Source organism: Antechinus flavipes, chromosome 5, assembly GCF_016432865.1.
Source record: "Antechinus flavipes isolate AdamAnt ecotype Samford, QLD, Australia chromosome 5, AdamAnt_v2, whole genome shotgun sequence".
In the NCBI taxonomy this organism is placed as follows: domain Eukaryota; kingdom Metazoa; phylum Chordata; class Mammalia; order Dasyuromorphia; family Dasyuridae; genus Antechinus; species Antechinus flavipes.
In genome coordinates, this window is record NC_067402.1 from 94,259,433 (window position 1) to 94,281,301 (window position 21,869).

At 33.7% G+C, this 21,869-nt stretch overlaps 1 protein-coding gene across 1 annotated transcript in view; it reads right to left on the reverse strand.

Moving 5' to 3' along the window:
- Positions 1–21,869, reverse strand: part of CNTNAP2 (contactin associated protein 2) — a 2,126,697-nt gene that overhangs the window by 951,354 nt on the left and 1,153,474 nt on the right. The window contains exon 12 of the mRNA XM_051962375.1: positions 7,515–7,634. Coding sequence (XP_051818335.1) covers positions 7,515–7,634 — 120 coding nt within the window. The remainder of the gene's footprint in view (positions 1–7,514; positions 7,635–21,869) is intronic.

A 21,869-nucleotide genomic window follows, 5' to 3' on the forward strand; every position in this document is an offset into this window, starting at 1 on the left:
TCTAGCCACTACAAAAAGGGCTGCCACAAACATTTTTGCACATATAGGTCTCTTTCCCTTCTTTAAGATCTCTTTGCCCAGTAGAAGGACTGCTGGATCAAAGAGTATGTACAGTTTGATAACTTTTTGAGCATAGTTCCAAATTGCTCTCCAGAATGTTTGTATTCATTTATAATTCCACCAACAATGTATCAGTGTCCCAGTTTTCCCCCATCCCCTCCAGTAGTCATCATTATCTTTTCCTGTCATCTTAGTCAATTTGACAGGTGTGTAGTGGTATATCAGAGTAGTCTAAATTTGACTTTCTCTGATCAATAATGATTTGGGAGCACCTTTTCATATGGGTAGAAATAGTTTTAATTTCTTCATCTGAAAATTGGATGTTCATATCCTTTGACCATTTATCAGTTGAAAAATATCTTGATTTCTTATAAATTTGAATCAATTCTCTATATATTTTGGAAATGAGGCTTTTATCAGAACCTTAGGATGTAAAAATCTTTCCCCATTTTATTGTGAAGCTATCTTCTTGACTTCAATTTTTATGATTCAATAATTGACAATTATGAGGTTTATCATTCAATATTGTGTAGATAGATTGAGGGGATATATTGGAGAATGCTAAAGAAGGATGATATTACAGGTGGCTGTTATACTAAGTAATGTCTATTAATTATCTCAAAACCAGTTAACACCTTTGTTCTATGCCTAATTGTGACTTCAAGCTTTGGAATCAAATTTGTGGTACTACTTTGTAGTTGGTTCTCTGGTTGGCTATCTCTCCCTTTCAACCTATTTAACTGATGATGCCATTGAGTTTTGTGGCAGTATTTCACCATTATTATGGCTGAGAGTAAAGAACTATACAAGAAAAATAGGTGGTTAGAGACCATCAGTGGAATGAGAATCCAAAGGGAGTCTTCCCTAAGTAAGCAGTCACTTACAAAAGGGAGGGAGTATTTAAAAGAACTTGGTTTGATCTGTGAGTTTTCAGATTTTCAATCGAATCTGTATGAACTGGATTGGATTCAAAGATTTATACTGAGTGATGAACTGAAATGGCTGTGCACCCCAGCAGGAAGGGTTGAGTGATTAGAAAGGATCAGAACAAAGACAGCTGGTGAGAGGCTAGCAAAGGCTGAGGCTGCAAAGATAAGGTGTTTCAAACAAAGGGAAGTTATCCAGGAAAGGATGAATAGTTGAATAAGAAAAGGTAACATAAGGATGGGAAGGAGATATTCTTTAGGATGAAAGAGGAACAACATTATGGGAGTTCATAAAGGACAGAAAATAGTAATTATAGGTTAACCAAGATATCAAAATGCAAACCAATCAGTCAGTAATAATCATTTATAAAGTGCTTAATATATGAAGGGCACTGTGTTAAACCCTAGGAATATAAAAAAAGGCAAAAAACAAACACACTTCCTGCCCACAGAGAACTCATAATCTAAACTGTATTTTTCTGTCCTACTACATATATAACTCTGGGCAAATGACATATTCCCTGCTCCCCATTTCAATTCCTTCATCCATAAAAAGGGGAGGTTGAATTAGATAATCTTCAATTTTACACCCTGTTCCAAATCTATGACTAAATGATTCTATCAGTCAGTCAATTCATCTTTTGTTGTAATAAAACCTTCATCTAAGACATGTATGTAGCAGGAGGGGTTTGCTTCAGAGGAAGTGGAAAAGTCCTCCCTTCTCCCAAGCATCAAAATGAAATGGGGAAACCTATATAGTTGATAACTGATTTTCTTTCAGGAGAAGAAGACCAAAATGATACAGAAGCCCTGGAAATAGATAAACTACACACTAAGTGACAAAGATAATAACCAAAACACTCTCAGATCCCATTTTCTATGGTATTGCTATAGAAAATGTAAGGTGGATTTCTCTATGTAATCAGTAAGACAATTTCTTGATCTACAATTTGAGGAAGATAGAGAAGAAACTTCTTCTCTCATAGCTTCTTAGGAGTTGGTCTTTAAAGAAAGAAAGAAATATTCCTTCAGAAAAAATACTAATAGTTGAAGCAGAGTCTAAAATTAATGCAGCTATCCTAATAACTTAGCTATCCATTTTATTTTCAAAATATTTATGATGTATTAGTGGAACAATTAGGAAAAGTAAATATTTGGAAGAAATAACTATTGACAGTATGATAAATAATGAGGAAAGAGAGAGCTAAGAAATTTAGCACATCCAACAATCAAACATCAGCATGAGGTCTGTAATATATACCATAGTATTACATGACAAGAATTTGAAAAATAAGTGGATAAAGACAATGAATTAGACAAGTTATTTATTTGTAAGAAAAATAATATGATCTGGCAACAAAATTTGGTATAATGTTAAAGAGACATAATACATCTTGGCTGGTGTACAAATTTCTAGGGGTTTTGTAAGGCCTCTCAGATTCAAAGACCTCTCAGGTCCAGAGACCACGAAGAACCTCAGTAAATATAATGGTCATCACTAATACCTAAAACTTCAATATAAAACAAAGGAAAGTTCTCCTGGAAATAAAATAGGATATAGGGAATTTCCTATATTATTAAAGTTCCCAAATTAACATTATTATAGCAATTGTATCATTTCAAGTAAACAACTTTCTGAGATTGGTTTCTTAGTTAATTTTTATTTCACCAATATTTGCATAGTTTTGTTTTCAAAGCATCTTAGATTTATTTTCTCATTTGGCCCTCTTTGTAAGATAAGTAGTGAAAGTATTATTATTCTGATTTTAAAAATGAGGAAATTGAGGCAAATGAACTGCCCAATGTGACTCAGCCAGCTAAAAGTTCCAGTTAATTCCAGCTCTTCTAAATCCCAGTCTAATGTACTTTTTGCCATACAATAGATTTAACTATGGTTTTGCTAATCCAGGGCCATATCTTCCTTTATCTATCAAATTTAGGAAAGGAAGAAGCCAACCAACTCATGTAGGAATAAGGCTGCTGGTCTCTATCACAGACATAGTTAAAGATTATGGAAGTACTGATTTCAAGAGGCGGGTGGGATCTTAGAGGTCATAAAGTCCAGTTCTCACTTTATGGATGAAAAAACCAAAGTATAGACTCAAGGTCATTCAGTTATTTTCCAAATAAAGATTTGAAATGACCACACCATATTGCCTCTTAAAGGCATTGGCCTTTAGCTTACAGAAATTTATATAACCTTGAGCATAAAAAAATTAGGACCCTCATAGTTTGTTTTTGTTTTGTTTCTCCCTATGATAAGGAAGAAATAACAACAACAATTACAACCCAGAAACTAAAATTAGCCATAAGACTTGTTCTTTACTAACTTACTATACCTCTGAGTTCTCATTTATGTCAATTGAAAAATGAGATGATTATATTGTGACTTTTAAGTTTCCTTAAAATTCTAAATCCTGATACTATAATTTTATAAGTACTAAATTTTTTTTTTAAATACTGCATGGAAATTACTAAAAGTACAAATAGGTCAACAATTGAGTTATTGTCCTTTCCACCATGAACTAGTCCAATTGATGCTGTCATGCATTGTTATCCCTTTTCTAGCAAGTCTCCCACTCAGAGTTCTGAGTTTATTCTGTGTAATGTGTTTAGGGACTACAGTAATCAGCTCTCTCTAAGTATTAGAATAAAGAGGAAAGAACAGCTCATACTCATATGGATGATAATAACATCTGATCAGCTAGGCCCCAGGACTTTATAAAACACAAATCATGTAAACAACACAATAGCTTTTTTGATAAAACCACAAAATTAGTGCAAGAAGAAACCCAGTAGGTGTTCTATATTTGGGCTTCACACTTCATAATCTAGAGGACAAAATGCTTTTTACTTGGCTTGTAAAATGAAATGAAATTTCCAGAATGTGAACACAGTCACAGTGCTTGCAAAGTAGAGTGGGGACAACAAATATAAACAAATGACAGTGCTTATAATTCAAAGAACTTTAAGCTGGGGTTCAGGCATACTGTTGAGTACAGTTTTAGTCCCTGTTATTACTTACCAATAACAGAAAAAACATGGTATATTGAAAGGAATACCAGGCTAAGAGTTAGATCTGTGTAAATCTGCTTTTTTCTACCCTTTATCAATGAATTTTTTCCTGACTTTTCAACTATATATTTTTATAAATATCACGTATATAATGTGCTGAAAAGAGTCCCTTAACTTCCTGAACTTTCATTTCCTACATCTGTAAAATAATTAAAAGAATAATTAAACTACCAACTTTGTAATGTATGAATGTCAAATGAGATAGTTTATAAACAGACTTTTAAACATGAAGCATAAATGTCAGCTGTTTTTATTCCTCTTGTGATGAAACCACAGATCCTTAATGTATGTATATACATTATGATTATATGTGTGTATATATAATTATACATATATATGTACACATAGTGCTATTATCATAATTACTATTATTGAGCTAGAAAGGGGTGTGTCACATATAAATAGTTGACATAAACCAATGAAAATTCAAGTTTACTCCTGAATGGTGACAGCACCATCAGAATAGAAATTTTAAAAGTATATCTGAAAGGCTGGGGAAAAACAAACAAACAAACAAAAAAAAAACAACTAACTAACCAACCAAACAAACAAACAAACAAAACAAAAATAATAGGAGGGAGGAGGGGGAAGAAATTAGGGAGGAAAAACATCAAATAATAAGAAGAAATGTGAGTGATGGAAGAAAGAGGAAAAGAAAAACATGACTAGAGACAGAGAAGGAAGAAACAAAAGGATCAGATGGGGCAAAATGTAAGCTTGCACATCCAAAGAAATTCTACATGTAAGCCATGTGAAACCCTGATTTTAAGTAAAAATGAAAGTAAAAGACTATTAGCAATTCAAACAATATAAAACAGCATTAGAGAAAACAGATAGACTCTATATAGATTGCTATAAAATCTCAAACTGCAAATGAGACTTTAATTTGAATGCCATGCAAAGAAAAATCTACTTTGATCTCCATTATTTAAAAAGAGTCTTCCCAGTTTCCTCTGAAACTACCCATTTGGTCATTTCTTAATGTTCTAATAATATTTCATTACATCCAAATGCCACCTAATTTGTTCAACCATTGTCCTATAAGGAGATACTTCCTTAGTTTTCAGTTTTTGGTTACTACAAAAAAAGAAGTGATAAAATATTTTTGTATGTATATATAAACACCTTTCCTTTTCTTTTGTTCACTATGAGGCAAATTCACCTACAGAGCAAAAGAATACTAAGGTATTCCTGTGTTTCTTTTTCCTGCAGGACTTCCAAGATGTATAATTTTCTTCATCTCATTGTTGCCAGTCTAATAAATATGGTGTGGAAACTCAAAGTCGGCTATCACCCTTGAGATGTTTCCACAACTATTAGGGTTAAAGTTATCTCTAGAACCTAATACATAGTGAGCACTTAATAAATGCTTGTTAACTTGACTTCCTCAGGTGTGATGAAAGAAAACAGCTTCCAGAAAGCCATATAATAAGGTGTTTCAAAAATCTTAATGTGGTTTCAAGGTTTAACTGTTCAAATAAATAAACTAAACTAACTTATCAAATAAATAAAATTTAATAAATAAAAACTCCACCAAGGCTTTTGGAAGGCCCTGAATAGAAAATCTGCATTTTTCTCTGAAAAAAATAGTATCGGAACTAGCCTTGGACCTTTATACTATATATTGTAGTCTAGAAGCCTACAAAGACTTAGAAACTTATTCTCTAGTCCTAAATTACAATGGGCACGCGTCAGGAGAACCTCTATCTCTGGTTCTCAAGTAAGGGATTCCAACTATCTTTTGGGGAGAATGAGAGGAATATTTGTGGTTAGATTTTTTAGGGTTTATGTATAGCTTCCCTTAATTTTGAATGGATAAAAAAAGAGTTAGGATTCTCTGTAAGATCCAAATGATGTAAGTCTAAAGATACTGGAAGATTTTGGGGGTTTACAAAATTTTGTTTTTGTTTGTGCAGACATCTTCCTCTATCAAAATCTATGCACTCATACAGAAACTATTGGCAATCTGTTTTATATGCTCATAAATTTAGAGGTAGAAAATACCTTGGAGGTCATATGGTCCAATGCCTTCATTGCACAGGTGATGAAAAATTGAGGGCCAGAAAAGTTAAGTGACTTGTCTAATGTCACATATGCACAAAATTGGAATGGGATTTCCCATTCCAATTCCAACACTACAAGTTAGCAATCCAACTTCAAAACTTTTTTCCTTTAGAGCTAAATAAAAAGGTGACTCAAATTTACAGTCTTAGCACAACAATCTCAGAATCTCATTTGTATCAGTTCATCCATCATTTATAGATGTCAAGACTATCACTCATCTATACAAGAGATAGCTAAGTAGAAAGAATGCTGGACCTGAATTCAGGAATATTCCTGAATTCAAATCTGGCCACAGATATTAATTGCTTACTTGGTGATCCTGGGTAAGTGACTTAACTATGTCATTCATCTATTGAAGAAGGAAATGGAAAACTATTTCAGTATCTGCCAAATAAATAAACAAAAAACCCAAGCCCAAATGGAGGTGAAATGTTGAACATGACTGAAACAAAAACAAAAATCTGTACATAGGATCCCTGCAGGCTACATATTGACATTTTCAAAATGTAATAAAAAAATAAAAATTCAAAATGTAAAAAAAAAAAGGATCAGATGGGGCAAAATGTAAGCTTGCACATCCAAAGAAATTCTACATGTAAGCCATGTGAAACCCTGATTTTAAGTAAAATCCTATTTTTTATTATGTTAAATATTATCTAATAAATTCCGATCTGATTCAAGGTTGTAATGAGCTAAAAGATTGTATGTTTGACGCTTCTGTCTTAGAAAGCCTAAAAATTGTGGAGACACTAAAAATTCAATAATTCTGATGGTCACAGAGGCAGTGCATCAGAGATAGTTGAAGCCAGTTCTTCTTGGCCATTCTCAGTCCATTATATCACATTGCCTCTCATTCTCTGTGTAGCATTACCAAAATAAAAATTAAAAATATGAAAAACAACAAAAATCATAATATAGCACATTAATAGGAAATTACCACTTTCTGTGATTAAAATGTCTGTGCAAGTCAATCACACAGTCCTCAGTTGTCTTCTTAGCATTGTGAATTGTGGGTATTGCTTCAATAGTCATTTTCTCCAATCATTGAAGTGACTACAGTCTTAGAATATTTAACTTTGGAGTCCTTTTTTCTTGTATTGACTTTTTAAATGTATCTCATTGATTACTTAAATTGAAATGCAAGGTTTCTATTGTAGTGTTCTAAGGCTATATACTTCCAGGAACAATTTCACATCTCTGACATCTAGTTTGTGGTTTTAAATAGCTGTGATTTCATTTGTGTGACTAACACAAAATTTATAATATTTAATTTATAAAATGCTAGAACAGAAAATGCAACAAAATATAAAACTACATTTCACTAGACACCTTTTATTCTTGATATATCATTAAATTGTCTTCAAATATGAGTGAATATGATATAGTTACCTGTCATGTTGCAGTAGACTTTGAGAGGCCCCAGAGCCCCACTGCCATCAGGATCAATCCAGTAAAAATTTGAGGTTTTGCCCAGGTGTTTATAAGCTTCACAGGAGAGTTCATAGATAGCTGGAAAAAAAAACAAAGCAAAATTGACCCAAATACAATTAAAACCATGATGCTTTACCAAAATTTCTCTGATTTTTATATTTCATATTTACACAAAAATGATGCAGTAGAGCTTGTCAAAACATTGCTTAAGCAAATATCTTTCTTCACTTATAATCTTCCCAGCATTCTCAACCTTAAATTAAATTCAATGGTTTGGCAAATGCATAATATTTGCATACTGTTCTACCCTAAAAGCCCAAAGGAAGATAATTCCACTTGGATGACCATGAAATATTCTTGCAAAGCTAACATTTTTCTGGGCAAACCTGGAAATTATATCAAGCAAATCATTTGGATGTTTGTAATTTCTCTCTATTGTCATTATGCCATATGGTGTACTTGGCAGCTTAGAGTCAATTAATCAATTGATCAATTACTAAACAAATGAAATGTTTGTGTTTGATATGGTTCATCTCCAATCTAAATCTCGCCTCATTTGTTGACTCCCCTGCCTTTAAAAAAATAAATTATCTCCTTTCTCTACTTGCCTTAATTTAAAAAATCAATAAGGAGAGGAGGTCCCACTGAGTTATAATCAGTGAAGGGCGAGTCTCCATTGCTATGGGATATCAGCCAGATACTAAGGAACTGGAAAAAAGAGGAGACTGGAGAAACCCAACTATATTGGCACAGATAATGTAATCCTAACTCTCCCTTCATGCAGGAAAAAAGAAATGTAAAGAAAAGACCCCTTGGATAATTTTATTTGTTACAGGTGCTTTAATTGCATCAAATCTCTCTTTCACAGAGAGACAATAGTGTAATTAAATTATATGTTCTTTTCAGTTGTTTTCCTTCTTGTTCCCATGCTGAGGTTGAAGTATTTTCCCCTTCTAAAGAGGACTGCACCTGTTTCCCAGAAATAAAAAGTAGCCATCTATATTTCTTGTTGAAAGAAGTTATTTTAGAACTCTATAGAGAAAACTTTTTAACATCTCTAGTTTGGCATTTTAATGGCAAATAAACTTATTTCTAAAATTCACAAACACACTTTTTGGCAAAAAGATTCTAGTACATTCACTTTAATAATCATTGGAAAATGCATTTAAAGAGTGTTAATATTCTCTCCTGTGAAATAGGAAAAGATGAAATTTGGTGAGTCATTTTTTTTCTTTTTGATTTCTACCTCTCTTCTTCCTTTATGGAGTCTTGTGTTTACCCTGTATTCTTTGCTTCCCCTCCCCAACCCCTAATGGTACTCAGCCAAATCAATCCCTATGGGTAGCATCTAATTCTTAAAGTTCTATTTCTCTAGGTTCCCTTGTCCATCTCACCATTTTGTATTTATTAAAACCTCCTTTCCTTCTACTTAAAATTGTCACAGTTTTCTTAAATCTTTAAAAAATAATTTTGGAAAGTTACTTCTATTTTTTCTAATTGTGATATCTTTTCTTCTTTTGTTATAAAATTTCTTGAATGAGTGGTTGACAGTTACTGACATTTTAAGGAAACTGTATTTTTCAAACTTTCTCTGAATATTATAAACTTGGTGATAGATATTTTTCAACCACTTGATCTTTCCTACCTTGTTAGGCTATATTCTTGAATGATTACAGATCTTTAGTCAGTAGATTATGGGACTTGATGTAGTATAACATTATTTTAAAATAAGAGCATGTGGAGAACCACAACCACAAGGACTTTCTCTCCAATTTAAGACTCTGTGATGAATATCTTCTATTCCAATAGTGAATGCATATCATAAGTGTCATAAACATGAACACTATTTCATATTTATTATCAGATGATTATTTTATGTCATATCTTTCAAGCAATCCAAATTATTATTATATTATATGTAAATGTGAGATACATTGATGGAAGAAAACCTTTAAGTCAGGGATTAAATAGTTTTGTGCCATGGAAACTTTTGATTGAATAATGAAAGCCATGGACAAATTTTGGGAATAATCTTCTTAAATGCATAAAATGAAATATATAGTGCTAAAAAGCACAATTGAAATGGTTATCCTGATGCTAAGTGAAGTGAGTAGAACCAGGAGAATATTGCATACAGCAACAGAAAGTTTATATAATTATTAATTCTGATGGATGTGGTTCTTTTCAACAGCAAGGTATTTCAGGCCAGTCCCAATGGTCTTGTGATGCAGATAGCCATCTGCATCTGTGCGGACTGAGTGTGTATCACAATATAGTATTTTCATTTTTTGTTGTTGTTTGGTTGCATTTTTTTCTTTCTCATTTTTTCCTTTTTTATCTAATTTTTCTTCTGCAGGAAGAAAATTGTGAAACTATGCAGAGAATAATTGTACATGTTTAGCATATATATTGGATTACTTGACATCTAGGGGAGGTGGTAGGAGACAAAGAGGGAGAAAAAATTTGGAAAACAAGGTTTTGCAAGAGAGAATGCTGAAAATTATGTCTTGAAAATAAAAAGTTTTTAAAATAAAGAAAAAAAAGAAAGTTATCAAAATATTTTTCACTTCAAGTTCACAGACCCTAAGTTATCCCTACTTTGATACACTTTATTTTACCAAATAACATGCTATTAATTAATAAACAATGAGCACAAAGGTATTTTATATTCTCTATAACTTTGTCATTTGTGAAAGTCAAGATGTAATTCATTATAGAATACTACTTGCAAAATCTTGCCTACACTGCTGATATCATCTGTAGGATATCTTCAATGAATGTGTGGATGAGATGAGTAAATGGCCTTCTCCATTGTTAGATGATGACATTCTCTCTCTCTCTCTCTGTCTCCCTCCCACTCTGTCTGTCTGTCTGTCTCTCTCTCTTTCTGTCTGTCTCTCTCTCTCTGTCTCTCTCTGTCTCTGTCTCTCTGTCTCTGTCTCTGTCTCTCTGTCTGTCTCTCTCTCTCTCTCTCTCTGTCTCTCTCTGTCTCTCTCTCTCTGTCTTTGTCTCTCTCTGTCTCTGTCTCTATCTCTGTCTCTGTCTCTGTCTCTGTCTCTCTCTCTCTTTCTCTCTCAGAATTAATAATGTTTCAGAATTTTTTCACAGCTCTGGGATCTTTTGTTCCTTTACATACTTTGTAAATCAATTCCATAATTGTGTCACTTTCAAATCTCTCTTTACACTTGGTTCTATATACACTTAATCACTTATATTTTATATGTGCATACATTTCCAATTTTTGCTCTCAGTATCATTTATACCTCCTCTACGAGCACATTAAAACGATCAAGTTAGAGTCAAAGTGTAGTGATTATTAGTGGTGAAAAAAAAAGGCAGTAATGAAAAATTCTTGAAGTTTTATTTTTCACATTTATTCTCTTTCAATTTTTATCCTCAAATTGCATCTGAGCAAGTCTGCTGAGTTGGATCTTTTGTTAAATGCTTTTGAAATTTGTTCTATCCTCCATTCCCTATAATGAGGTGACACCACTCATTATGTGTTTTCTATTATTCTATTAAATTTTTTCTATTTTAAATTACTATAGCATATGACAGTCATCTCTCTCTGGTTGACATTTAAATTGTTATCTAAATACTTTTTAGACTCTTTTGGTTTATTTTTTATAGCAATTGATGAATATTAGTTAAATTTCAATATCAAGATAAATTAGTGTTAGCATAATTTTTTCTATTAACTATTTTCCTTATCAATAACTCACTTAAACAGTTCACATTCATACAGTTAATAAAATGGTCTTCTTTACACATCCATTTGCTCACAAACCTTCAAGGTCTCCTATTGCTTGTACAACAAAGAACACACCAACCTAGTTATCAAGAAACATTTATTAATGTTGCTGATTTCCCTTAATTCTTAGTGCTTTCTCTCTCTCTAAATTATCTTACATCAGCTTGTGTCTGTTTATATATCATTTCTAACCAACAGAAGAGAAACTCCTTGAGAGAAGAATCATTTTCATTTTTCAAATATTACTACCTTTTATACAGTAAGCATCAAAAGATTATTTGTTAGTTGATTAATGTGTGATTTTGAAAACCTTGTTATGTGGTTAGGGGAATATTTTAAGATAAAAACATTCTTTTGGAGCTTCTCAAATCATAGTTACTCTCTTTCCTTCTTTATTCATGGGAATATCCCCTGATAGTATAATTATCACCTTGAATAACGTGCCATTTTAAATATACTTTAGTTTCTAAAATATATAACATTTAGAAAAATTGATTTAGCCTTTAAAAATAGTTTTTTTAAAAAAAATTTAGGAGCATTTCTAGAAACAAGGTATGCAGGACATCTAGATAGAATATACTCCAACCATTTTTTCCCCAATATTTTCCCTTTCTTCTAACCTTAAGTAAGTGTTGAGCTCCATGTACATTAGATAACTTATCATGTCCTGAGTTCCCCCCTTTCCTTTCATTTATTAATGCTGAAATAATATTCCTTCTCAGCGCCTCCTTCCTTGGCTTGTTGAAATCTTATAAGTTATTTCTTTATAGCCCATTTAAAACATTATCTCCTCAAAGCCTTCTCTGGGTTTAACCCTACTCTAGGCAAAAGTAGTCTGTCTCTACAAATATCTCTCAAAGTATTTTACACTTCCTTATATACTTAGATACTATTTTTCATCACTGTTATATAATCACTGTAATATAAGTTCTGTGTAGGTTAGAACCTCATTTATGACAGAAAGCATTATACATGATAGGTAGATAGTTAATAGGACTTTTTTGTTTGCCTACATTGGATTGCTGAAACAAAACAAATTGTGACAATGGAACTATGCCAGCATAGGAAGCCCCAAAGGTTTAAGGGAAAAAAAGTTATGGTTTAAACTGTTATGTGTTCCATGGGTTTATTAATAGGTAAAAATATAGACAATTCCATTCTGGCTACTCTGGATAATTAGTGAACATCAGATATGAAAAACATTCCTTACGTGATATAAATGTAAATGTAAGTAATGAAAAACAAAATTGTAAGTGGAATCCAAAAACTGCAGATGGTTCAAGAGATGGCTCTTGAAAAACTTGAACAGTCTAAAACTTGAAACTAAAGAGCTGACTAATCAACTCTTGAATATTGGCAAAGTAATTGGACTGAGGATAAAGTAATAGACCCATCAACTCCATTGATTATTGGCAAAGTAATTTTTCTCTTTTGGAACTTCTGGTCCCAGTTAAACACCTTAAATTATTCTACCTCTCTAAAAAAAAGTCCAGGTAGTTCAAAACAAATACTTGGGGCTATGGCAATGAGTTTCAAATAATGTAAAAAATTGAGATAGAACAGTCAAGAAAACTACATGTATTTTGTATATTTTCCTCTTCCTTCATTTCATCACTAAATTAGGTGCCATTGGAATTATAAAGCATTAGAAGGATATGTTCCTTATATATTTAGTGAATGAGTCATCATTTGAAAACCAGCTTGGGTTAGGAAGGGATGGTATGAGTGGAAATTTTAAAGAAAGGTTTGATTAATGAACTCCAAGACATACTAAGAGAACTTTGCCTCAGAGATCTAGAATATATGATAAACATATTTGTCCAGCTAATTGGTAGAAACTTCAGAAATGGGAAGGAAGAGTCACATGGAATAGTACACTAAATTGTGTACTGTAGTAGAAAGGAGATGCAACCATGAATTGTGAGACTAATGTAATAATAATAATAGTAATAATAAAATCTCAGTTATATATCACTTTACAGATTACAAAGCAATCCCTTCCTAACAATTCTTGAATTGGTATTGAATATTTTAGTCATGTTCAACTCCCTCCCCCAGTATGTCATGTCTTTTATCACCCTCCCCTTCCTTCCATATTCCATTCACTTCCTATTTTCCTGCAGGTTAACACAGATTTCCACACCCCTACTGAGAATTATAGTATTTTTCTCTTTGAGCCAGTTCTTATGAGATTCACTCATTCATCCTCTTCCCTCTTTCTTCCCCTCCTTAGTAAAAGCTTTTTTTTTTTTCTTGACTCTTTATTATGGTAGATAATTTGTACCATTCTACTTCTCCCTTTCCCTTTTTCCAGTACATTCTTCACTCACCCCTTAATTTCATCATTTTTATAAAAATATATTATCCCTTCATATTCAACTTACTGTGCCCTCTGTCTATATATACTCCTTATGCCATAATTAGAACTTTTTTTATTAAAGCTTTTCATTTTCAAAACATATGCAAGTATAATTTTTCATCATTGACCTTTGCAAAACCTTTTGTTTTAAATTTTCCTCTTCTTTCTCCTATCCCCTCCTCTAGATGGTATGTAATCCAATATATGTTAAGCATGTTAAAATATATGATAAATCCAATATATGTATACATTTTTGTATAATTATCTTGCTGTATAAGAAAAATCAAATCAAAAAGGAAAAAAATGAGAAAGAAAACAAAATGCAACCAAACAATAACAACAAAAAGAAAGAAATGCTGTGTTGTGATCCACACTCAATTCCCATTGTCCTCTCTCTGGGTATAGATGACTCTCTTAATCACAAGATCATTGAAACTGGCCTCAATTTCATAATGAAAATGTTTTGCTGAGTTACAAATATCAAACTCCCATGTAGGAATGAAAACAGAATGTATCCTTTATGATATCACTTAACTGATTACCTCCTTATGCTTCTCCAGTCTTGTATTTGAAAATCAGATTTTTCATTTAGCTTTGGTCTTTTCATCACAAATGCTTGAAATCCTCTATTTCATTGACTGACACGCAATTTTTCTGGATAGGTGATTCTTGAATGTAATTCTAGCTACATTGTTCTCCAGAATATCATATTCTAAGCCCTCTAGTCCTTTAATGGAGAAACTGCCAAATACTGTGTTATCCTTACTATGGCTCCACTATATGCGGATTGTTTCTTTCTGGATGCTTGCAATATTTTTTCCTTGATATGGGAGTTCTAGAATTTGGCTATAATATTTCTGGGAGTTTTCATTTTGGGATCTCTTTCAGGAGGTGATGGGTAGATTCTTCAAAGTTCTATTTTACCCTCTGGTTTTAGAATATCAGGACAGTTTTCCTTGATAATTTCTTGAAAGATGGTGTCCAGGTTCTTTTTTTGATCATGACTTTTAGATAGACCAATAATTTTAAAATTATCTCTCCTGGATCTATTTTCCTGGTCATTTGTTTTTCCAATCCCATTTGGGGGATTTTGCTTTATTATATCTTGATTTCTCATAAAGTCATTAGCTTCCATTTGCTCAATTCTATTTTTTTAAGGAATTGTTTTCCTCAATGAACTTTTTATATCTCCTTTCCCAATTGACCAATTTAGCTTTTTAAGACATTTTTCTCCTCATTAGCTTTTTGTATTTCCTTTTGCAACTCTTCCAATTCTTTCCCTAATTTTTTCCTCTATATCTCTTACTTGATTTTCAAAGTGCCTTTGAACTCTGCCATGGCTGAGGCGAATTTTTATTGGAGGCTTTGGATGTAGGAGCTTTGACTTTGTATCATTTTCTAAGTGTGTGTTTTGATCTTCCTTGTCACTATAATAGCTTTCAATGGTCAGAAACATTTTTTGCTTTCTGTTTATTTCCCTAGCCTATTATTCTGCTTTTAACTCTTTGTTAAAGTAGGGCTCTGTTTCCAGGGTGGAGGTTGCATGTCCCAAGCTTTAGGGGTTTTGTGCAGCTGTTTTCAGAAATCCTTCTAGGAATCTGACCATGAGCACTCTTTTCTGCTCTGGAACTGTTAGGTGTGTCCCTATATCACTGTAGCTGTAAGATTTAGTGTACTGGCTGGGGCTGGGATTCTGCTGACCCAGGCTTCACTGGGACTATATACCAGACTCCCATCCTATTGCCACAGACCCTCTCCACTGACCTTCTGAGTCCTCCCTGGCATCCCTGGGCTGATGTCCAGAAACCTCTAGCACTGCTGCTGATTCAGAGATACTGCCTCACTGATGCTGGGATCCAGGCCAGAGCTGGGGCTGAGCCTGTGCTGGGATTGCACCTTGGTTCCACAGACCTTTCCTGCTGACCTTCTATCTCCTCTTTGGTATCTCTAGGCTAAGGGGTCTGGAAGCCACCAGTACTGATACTGAGTCACACTTGAGACTTTCTCAAGTGTGAGTTTTCCCTGCATTCTTCATTGTTCAAACAAGGCTAGTTTGATGCTTAATGCTTTGGAAGCCTTAAGTGTTTGCTGATGGTCAAGTTTTTTTTTTTTTAATAACTTTTTATTGATAGAATGCATGCCAGGGTAATTTTTTACAGCATTATCCCTTGCATTCACTTCTGTTCCGATTTTTCCCCTCCCTCCCTCCACCCCTTCCCCCAGATGGCAAGCAGCCCTTTACATGTTGAATGAGTTGCAGTATATCCTAGATACAATATATGTGTGCAGAACTGAACAGTTTTCTTGTTGCACAGGGAGAATTGAATTCAGAAGGTATAAATAACCCGGGAAGAAAAACAAAAATGCAAGCAGTTTATATTCATTTCCCAGTGTTCTTTCTCTGGGTGTAGCTGCTTCTGTCCATCTTTGATCAATTAAGGCTCTCTTTATCGAAGAGATCCACTTCATCAGAATACATCCTCAAACAGTATCGTTGTTGAGGTAATGATCTCCTGGTTCTACTCATTTCACTTAGCATCAGTTCATGTAAGTCTTGCCAGTCCTCTCTGTATTCATCTTGCTGGTCATTCCTTACAGAACAATAATATTCCATAACGTTCATATACCACAATTTTACCCAGCCATTCTCCAATTGATGGGCATCCTTTCATTTTCCAGCTTCTAGCCACTACAAACAGGGCTGCCACAAACATTTTGGCACATACAGGTCCCTTTCCTTTCTTTAGTATCTCTTTGGGGTATAAGCCCAGTAGAAACACTGCTGGATCAAAGGGTATGCACAGTTTGATAACTTTTTGAGCATAGTTCCAAATTGCTCTCCAGAATGGCTGGATGTGTTTACAATTCCACCAACAATGTATCAGTGTCCCTGTTTTCCCAATCCCCTCCAACATTCCCCATTATCTTTCCCTATCATTCTAGCCAATCTGACAGGTGTGTAGTGGTATCTCAGAGTTGTCTTAATTTGCATTTCTCTGATTAATAATGATTTGGATCATATTTTCATATGTCTATAAATAGTTTCAATTTCTTCATCTGAGAATTGTCTGTTCATATCCTTTGACCATTTATCAATTGGAGAATGGTTTGATTTCTTATAGATTAGAGTCAATTCTCTATATATTTTGGAAATGAGGCCTTTATCAGAACCTTTGATTGTAAAAATGTTTTCCCAGTTTATTGTTTCCCTTCTAATATTGTTTGCATTTGTTTTGTTTGTACAAAAACTTTTCAATTTGATATAATCAAAATTTTCTATGTTGTGGTCAATAGTGATCTCTAGTTCTTCTTTGGTCATAAATTCCTCCCTCTTCCACAGGTCTGAGAGGTAAACTATCCTATGCTCTTCCAATTTATTTATCATCTCATTCTTTATGCCTAGGTCATGAACCCATTTTGACCTTATCTTGGTGTACGGTGTTAAGTGTGGGTCAATGCCTAGTTTCTGCCATAATGATTTCCAATTTTCCCAGCAATTTTTGTCAAATAATGCATTCTTATCCCAGAAACTGGTGTCTTTGGGTTTGTCAAACACTATATTATTAAAGTTATTGGCTGTTTTGTCCTTTGAACCTAACCTATTCCATTGATTAACTAGTCTATTTCTTAGCCAATACCAGATGGTTTTAGTAACTGCTGCTTTATAATATAATTTTAGATCTGGTACAGCTAGGCCACCTTCATTTGATTTTTTTTTTCATTAATTCCCTTGAAATTCTTGACCTTTTGTTTTTCCATATGAACTTTGTTGTTATTTTTTCTAATTCATCAAAGTAGTTTTTTGGGAGTCTGATTGGTATAGCGCTAAATAAGTAGATTAATTTAGATATTATTGTCATCTTTATTATATTTGCTCGCCCAATCCAAGAGCATTTAATATTTTTCCAGTTGGTTAGATCAGACTTAATTTGTGTGGAAAGTGTTTTGTAGTTTTGCTCATAAAGTTTCTGATTTTCCCTTGGCAGATAGATTCCTAAATATTTTATACAATCAGTAGTTACTTTAAATGGAATTTCTTTTGTAACTCTAACTGTTGGGTTTTGTTAGTGATATATAAGAATGCTGATGACTTATGTGGGTGATGGTCAAGTTTTGAAGAAACATGGATATAAACCAAGGTATCTATGTAGCATCATGGATCAAATATTCAGGAAGGAATCAGGCTAATCAGGAAGACTCATTTTCCTAAGTTCAAATCTGGCTGCAGACATTACTGTGTCATTCTGGGCAAATCATTTAACCCCATTTGCCTCAGTTTCCTCATCTATAAAAAGAGCTGGAAAAGGAAATGGCAAACCACACCAGTATCTTTGCCAGGAATGAGGTCATGAAAAATTGGACATGACTGAAATTACTGAATAATAATGGATTTTTATACTTTCGTGTATTTCCTTTGTTGGTGTAAATGAGCCACAGATGACATGAAAAGATCCCAAAGTAGACCTGTTTTGTCAGGAGAAAAAGTTTCATACTTCTATCATTAGTATGTTTTAGGATTAGGACCAATCTACCTAGTATTACATTGAGTAATATATTTAAAGACTTTCCAAGAAACAAAGACCCTTTTGATTTATATCAAAAGAAAAACAAAATAAGAGTTTTTGTTTGTGCCCAAGTCTCCTGGGAGGAGCTAAATATCTTTTTTGACTGGACCCATTATCATGATCAAGCTACCTTCTGATAGTAACCTGATTTCTCAGACAACATTTGTTATTACAAAGAGACTATTAAATTGCCTTTCTGATACTAGGCAATATAAGTTCAGGATCTTGAGTTAGTTTTCCTAAGACCTAATTAATCATAGTTAAACTGACTTTCAGAGTTAGAAAATGAGACTTTAAAGGTAGGAGAGGTAGCAAGAACCCAGAGAGCCCCATCTCTCTTCCCCAAGAACTTAACAACTACCATGTTGCAATTATTGTATTCATTAGTACAATGGAAAGTGTATAATAGCACTTCTTCATTAGCACTTTAATATTAACCTCATCTATTTTCTGTCTCTGGGATTTTTTCTTAGTGGGGGCAAAGCTTGAATGCATGCCTTAAGAAGATTGTAGGGGCTCCCCTAGGAATAGTTGAATCATTATTGACACAAAGAAAATGCTGTAGTTTCTTTAATCAGGAATTCTTCAGGCTAGTGTGTGGGATTACCCTGTGCCATGATCTCTTAATAAAAATTATTTCTTTATGAAGTAGTATTAATTGTAGACCCACAATGTTTCCCCCTTAAATGCAGAGAGAACTGGGAATATAGGAAAAGGGAAATAAAGTCAGTGTTTCTGGATTGTTTCTAAGAAAGCAAAAGTTTTTAATTCTTTGTATGTGACAAGCTTTTTAGCAGATAGAATTCCTGAAATTAGTCCACTAGCTGATTCATAGAGTTGTAGAAGCTGAAGTGACTTTAGCAAACATCTAATCTGGCCCATACATAAAATAATTTTTTACTAAAACATACATGACAAATTGTCACCCAGACTTTGAAGACCCAGCATCTCTTGAGGTAGTACACTCCACTTGGGGACAATTCTAATGGCTATTAAGCTTTTCCTGATATCAAATATAAATTTGTCTCTGTACAGCCTCCACCGCTGATCCTGGACCTGTCCTCCGAGGCCAAATAGAACAAGTCTAATGACTCACATCACAGTCCTTCAGACATTTGAAAATAGCTCCCCATACGGATTCAAGGATTTTCCCTATCCTGGGTTCCTCCTCTGGATACTCTTTAGCTTATCAATAATACACTTCTTAAGTGATGGTCCTTACACTAAACACAATATATTGGATGAGATCTGCAGAGGAAAGCAGTAGGGCTATCACCACCCGATTGCTAGAGGAAAATGAACTTCTTAATGCAGCCCCAAATGACATCAGCTTTTTGTGCCTGCAGTGCTGCATCAGACTGAAGGTACAGGCTACCGAAACTCCCAGATCATTTCTCCACTCTCCCAGAAGTGCTATCTATCCATGTCTCTTCCATATTACACTTGTGAAATTGATTGTTTTATTCCTAAGTGAAAGCTTTTATACTGATGCTTAAAGAATTTCATCCTCCTAGGACTAGCCTAATGCTCCTTTTGGATCTTGAATCTGGCATTCCCTGGGTTAATTATTTCTACACCTTCTTGTATTATTTACAAACTTGATGACCACTCTATCTCTTGTTGTTGCTGTTGAGTTGTTTCAGTTGTGTTTGATTCTTTGTGACGACTCCATTTGGAGTTTTCTTGGCAAAGATACTGTTGTGGTTTGCCATTTTCTTCATCATCCTATTTTTATAGCTAAGGAACTGAGACAACCAGGATTAAGTGACTTGTCCAGGGTCACACAGCTAATAAGTATCTGAAACCAATTTTTTTTAAACATATGAAGATGAGTCTACCTGAATCCAAGCCCAATGCTCTATCCATTGCCTTACCTCACTTCCCTAATATTATCTATGTTTGTATCCAGTATGCTGACAGAAATAGTAAATAACACTGGGTCACAAATCAATATTTCACATTATCCCTCATTATTCCTTTCCTTTTCAATTTTGTCCTCTATATTTCCTTTTCACAAGATCAGAATATTGTTAGCTAGAAGGAAACTAGAGAGTTTACAGGCTAACCATCTAATTTAAAACATGAAGAAATAGAACCAGAAAAAGGAAATGTTTTACCCAAGTCAGATTAGTTTTAAGTGCTAAAGTTGGAATTCAAACTCCTGTACTGTGGCTTGGAATCTAATGCTCTTTTCTTTATCCCATGACACTGTATTTCATTTCTCTTTAAACTATCATACTACAGAATGACTAGAACACTAGATCTAGAAGAGGAAACTTGAATTCTAAACCATGCTCTCTCCCTTACTGACTCAGGGTGTTTGACATCACTGAAAAGTCATTCTTTGACATTTCTATTACTAAAATCAGAGCTTAGCACTAACTTGAAGATAATGCCTGAAACATTGCAGGAACTTAATAAATATTGATTGGCTTAGATTGGGTTGGTTTTTAATTTGAGATCTATGAAATGTTTAAATTTTTTTTTTGATAATTTTCTAACATAATTGGTTTCTTTGGAGTCTTTTGTATTTTATTTTGTATTAAAATTGTTAAGAGGCCCATTGGGTAGAGAGCTGTCCTCAGAGTTGAGATGATAAGTTCAAATCCTGCGAGACTCTAAGAAAGTTGTTTAACCTTCATCACGTCCCAATATGCACAATTAAGATAATAATAGCACCTGCCTCACAAGATTGTGTGTGATTCAATTGAGGTAACATATATAAAGCTCTTTCTAAAACTTAAGAGTTCTGTAAAAATGCTAGTTATTATTAACTAATATATTTTAAAACATTATTCGGGAAAGGAGTCCATGGATTTCATCCCACTACCAAAGCGGTCACAACATTGCTCCCTCCCTCACAAAAAAAGAAAAAAAAAGTTAAGAACTCCTGAATAAGATTTCCAGTTCCAAGATGATCATCATCATCCCTTACATTTATATAGTATATACTGTGTGTCAAGAACCATGCAAAGAACTTTACATATATTATCTCAATTGATCTTCAAAAATAATCCTGGCGGTTGGGTGCTAATATTATTCCCACTTTATAGTTGAGAAACCTGAGGTAAACAGAATTACATCGTTCTATTGTTTTAAGTCACTGGTTACATGATAACTTTATTCTCAAATTCAGTCCCTGCAATCCTAAATCCTCCCTTGCTGAAGGGAGTAGTAATAGCAGGCAGCAAAAGGTAGCTGCCTTTGCTAAAGTTGACATCCTCCAGACTCATGATGTCCTCTGATTCCTTTTCTAGATAGTCATGACTCATGAAAGAATATTCTGAATTAAGATTCCAGATCAAGATTTCTGTGATATCATAATTCTACTGCTCTCTAGAATACCATGTTTGAGATATCTCAAGAAAAAAGTCTTCTTTAATGGCTATTCCATTTTTTTACCCTGCGTATAAGGTTGTTTTCCTTCTTTTCTTTCCCCTGAAATTTACTAGTTTTCTCCCTTTTCCTAACTAATCAGTGTGATTACTTTCTCCCTATGTTTCCTAAGGAGGGCAAATTTTTACCTCAACTAATTTCAACTTCTTTGTTTCTCTTCTAGCAATCCTTAGTGCTGATTCATTTTCTGGGAGATGGACCTCCAAATATGTTTGTAGCAGAGATAATAAAATTATTTGGCA